Below are 4,240 nucleotides of genomic sequence, written 5' to 3' on the forward strand. Positions count from 1 at the left end.
CCAGCAGCCAACGCCAATTGGATGAGACACCTTCTGAACATCTCCAGGCCAGCTATTCTAGCTACACAGAACCCAACAAGACCCCTATAAAAGGTGTGTGAAGCATGATGTGTAACTAGCTTCAAGACTCAGGAAACACTCCTGCTGTATGTACAACACTCCATGTGCGTAGGAAGAATTTACTTCCTTTTCTCCGATAATGGACTCCTGGTGTGGCGCTGTAGATCAGCACTGGAATGCGAACCACAAAGTGAGCAGTTCAAACCCACCAACTGCTCCTCGGGAACCCTATACAGGGTCGCTATGAGTCGGAACCGACTCGAGGGCACTTAACAACACCAAAAATGAATTTATTATCAGCTCTGCCAATACTGAACTAAGAGAAAGGCCTGAGTAGATAAAGAAAAAAAAAAAAAGGTTTATTTTGTACTAGGCTGCTGAAAGTGTTTGAGTCCCTTCAGAGGAGCAAGAGGGAGCCAAGCAGCAACTCGCCCTGGCCCAGCAGGCGGCTCCTCTCCAGCCCGTGGCCCTTGTTCTCGGCCTTGATGCGCACGGCCATGCGGCGCACCTCGTCCTCCGTGAGCCCGTCGAAGCAGAAGTCTTCCTCGAAGACCGGGTTGCGGCTCCGCCGGACCAAGGCGCTGTGTTGCTTGCGCGTCTTGCCCGGTGGCTGCAGGACCAAGCTGACGCGGCAGCCGACTGCGCGGGACTCGCCGGCGCCCCCGGCCAGGCCCTCTGCGCGCAGCAGCCGGATGCGGAGGCGCCCGCTGTCCCGGCAGTACTCGGCAGCCAAGCGCAGGGTACCGCCGGCGCGGTCTAGAGTCACGGTGCCCTCGGCCTCCAGGCGCTCGGGTCGCGGGCTGTGGGGCAGCGGCGGCGGCGGCGGGGACACGGATGCGTCACAGGCTGGGTTCCCTGGGCTGACACTGCGTTCTTCGTCCTCGTCCCTGGGGGAGATGGAGCGGGCCCGGGCCAGGCTACGACTCCTCCGGGCTCTCAGCGCGCGGCTCAGCAGTCCGTCGGGGGCGCGCAGGAAGCGGCAGGTCCCGGGCCGCGGGACAAGCGTGTCCCCGAGAGGGCTGGGGTCGCCAGGGGACGCAGTAGGGACTCCGTTCGGGGTTCGCGAAAGACCCTGGGGCGTACGGGGGTTGTCTCCACCGCCACCGGAGTAGGTGTGCGCCCGGGGGCGGGGAGCGGGCCGAGCTGCCGGCGACCGAAGGAGCGCGGCGACACTAGGGCTCCCGAGAAAGAGCGACTCCTTGCGGCGGGTGTGCGGGCTCTCGAGCAGCGCGCAAAAGCCGTAGGCGGTGCGCGCGCGGGGCAGGTGCGGCAGCGAGAGCGCGGCCTGCGAGCGCGGGTCCCAGTCAGTGTGACGAGCGCGCTCGTCTGTCCCCCAGTCTTTGTCCCGAGAGTTTCGGAGTGCAGCGGGGCCAAGACCAGGCGCGAGTCGCGGCGGGATGCAGAACTCAGGGATGCGTTCTGGAGTGAGCACGTTGGCAAATGCTGTGGACTTGACGGAGGTGGATTGAGGGGCGCGACCCCAGAGAAGCCAGTCCCCACGCCCCAGGAGTCGCTCAGGACCCAGACAGAGCTGCTCCAGGCACCACATCAGACACTGGGCAGGGGCGACCCTCAGCTTGATCTGGCTGGCTTGCAACGCATAAGAGCACAGCGGTTGTCACTGGGCGCTAGTCCTGTCCCCTTTCCTCTTTTACAAGTGTTTCCTCCTGTTTTCCCACTGCCAGACCAGGGGCTCTGGTATCTTAGTGGATTACGAGCTGAGCTGCTAACCGCAAGGTGAGCAGTTCCAATCTCCCAGTTGCTCCGTGGAAGAAAGATGAGGCTTTCTGCTCTGGTAAAGGTTTGCAGTCTCGGAAACCTTTGAGTCAGACTCCACGACAGATAACCCACCACCAGGCAAATTCACTGCACGTCCCCTACTGCTCACTATTTTAAATTGATTTCAAATCAAGGGCTCTTCTTCAGTCTGGTCTCCTCTCCGTTGTCAGTCACACTTCGAGGTTTGTTGCTATAACCTCAATCTACCCTCTCTTACCTAATATAGAGATTCTGAGAATGCTGGCAGCTTAACTTTGATCTCACTGTCTACAGAGCCAAGAGGCACTTTGTTTAGTGCAATCGTTCACCGGATCATTGGACATTGTAGCCCTCAGCGAAATTTAAAATAATTCTCTCACCCAGGAATTAAGTAAGGTTTGCTGTCATACTTTAGGCAGACAGCCTCAGAAGAGATACCCGGGGAGTTAGACAAGCAGACTGGGTTCCTTCTAAGGTACCTGAAGTCTGGCGTCCGACTGGTCTCCGCCCCTTACGCCGGGCATGGATAGGGAGAGGTGAGCACTCTCTGGGATGTTCAAAGTGCGCGCGCCAGTGTAGCGCCGCAGGCCGAGACTTTATACCGGTAGCTGGGAGCGCCAGCCAATGAGCGCATGGGCAGGGCGCTGCCAAGTAACTGGATGCCACACCATCCTCTTTCCCTCTGCCACGTGGCTGCATCTGTTGAGCAAATTCAGTGGAGTCAGTTCTTTCTCTCTTTTGTCTGGAAAACGCCGAACAATTTTGTTTCATCACGTTCAAAAAAGTATTAAGTCTCGACTCCATAGCAGTCATTCCTTGTGAGGATTAAAAGGTATAAGGAAATTGAAAGCACAGAAGCACTCTACATATGCCATTAAAGTGGTGAAGAAAAAACTCACGTTTGTTTCTTACTTAACGCCCTCTTCCAAATCCAGCCTTTCTACTGCCCAGCTTTCCATGCTCGTTGCTGGCTAGCTATCCTGTTTTCTCTTATAATTTTAGCTGGTTTATTTCTTCTGTGTTAATTACAAACTACTATTGATGGTGGTGGTGGTGGTGATTGGTGATGTGCCGTGGAGTCGGTTCCGACACATAGCGACCCTGTACAGAGTTTCCGAGGCTGTAAATCTTTATGGAGTAGAAAGCCTGACCTTGCAGCCCACTCGTAACCACTATACTACTAGAGCTTTTTACAAGCTACTGTTACATATGGGGACATCTTAAAGGGTGCTGAAAATGTTTCATATCTTGTAACCCTGCATGAGGCTACAGGGATGCCTTCATATGTACAAAACACATCTAGTTTCCATTTACATGTAGGAGATTTTAGAAGGAGTCATTGTTTAGGAAGCTGTTGATGGCGATGGACAATTTGGCAATGATTATGGATTTTGAGTGCACAATATGATTAAATAATTGATATCATTAAATTGAACATGTAAAAATGTTGAATTGTCTTTTTATATATATTTACAACAATTAAAAAGATCAGCGCACTTTATTGTGTGTGTCAATGAAAAAAAAATCACAGAATACTGATTAAACCATGTGTCCTGATTTTTTATTAGGAGAACATACTTTCTACATGTTGTTGAGTACCATTGAGTACTCTCCCACCCACAGTGATCCTGTATAGGGTTTCTGAGGAGTGACCATTGAGCTTGAACTGCTGACTTTGTGATTCAAAGCGATTTGCAGTCCAGCGCATTAACCCACAGCACCACACCAGGACTCCATGTATAGGTAATGTTTATAGAAACTCTGAACAAATCTGGTTTTCCTAGGCTTTGCCCACCCCAGAGACCCTTTTCCTCCCATTTGAAAATGGATCTCTGCTAGTTATTTAAGAGAGCTGCTTCCAGGCAGTGTTCAGGTTGAAAAACAGCTGAGATTTTTTTCTGTGTTTGGATGTATGATCTTTCTACTAAACATACTGCCAGCAAATTAATGGCTTTTCCAGATAAAGTTCAAGGAATTCGACTGAATTCATTCCAAAGTGATTTCTGGATAGGACATGTACATTTTGTGCTTGAGGTACACACACAGAACCATGTTACATGGTTTTCACATAGTATGTAGAATTGTCACAGAAACACTGCACCATCAGATAATCTCTATTTTATAATGAAAAACTGAATTTCATAGGTCAAGTAACTTGTCCAAGTCATATAGTGATGGACTGTAGGATAAGCACTTGACCGCAAAGTTGGTTTGAACCACAAGGTCGGCGGTTCAAACTCACCAACTGCTCCTCAGAAACCCTATTCAGGGTTGCTATAGGTTGAAACTGATGCCAGGTACTTAACAACAACAAGTGGGTATACATAATGTCCTGGTATGGCGCTGTAGGATAAGCACTGGACTACTAATCACATGGTTCAAATCCACCAGCTCCTCCTTGGAAATCCTATACAGTATCGCT

The 4,240-nt window shown here is 51.2% G+C and overlaps 1 protein-coding gene across 1 annotated transcript; it reads right to left on the bottom strand.

Moving 5' to 3' along the window:
* Nucleotides 1-457: 457 nt before the first annotated feature.
* On the bottom strand, nt 458-1,609 carry LOC102814238 (C2 calcium-dependent domain-containing protein 4A-like). Its single transcript, XM_006831577.1, has one exon. The coding sequence runs from the start codon at nt 1,607-1,609 to the stop codon at nt 458-460; it is 1,152 nt and encodes a 383-aa protein (XP_006831640.1).
* Nucleotides 1,610-4,240: the final 2,631 nt, after the last annotated feature.

Source organism: Chrysochloris asiatica, unplaced genomic scaffold (genome assembly GCF_000296735.1).
Source record: "Chrysochloris asiatica unplaced genomic scaffold, ChrAsi1.0 scaffold00004, whole genome shotgun sequence".
NCBI classification, from domain to species: domain Eukaryota; kingdom Metazoa; phylum Chordata; class Mammalia; order Afrosoricida; family Chrysochloridae; genus Chrysochloris; species Chrysochloris asiatica.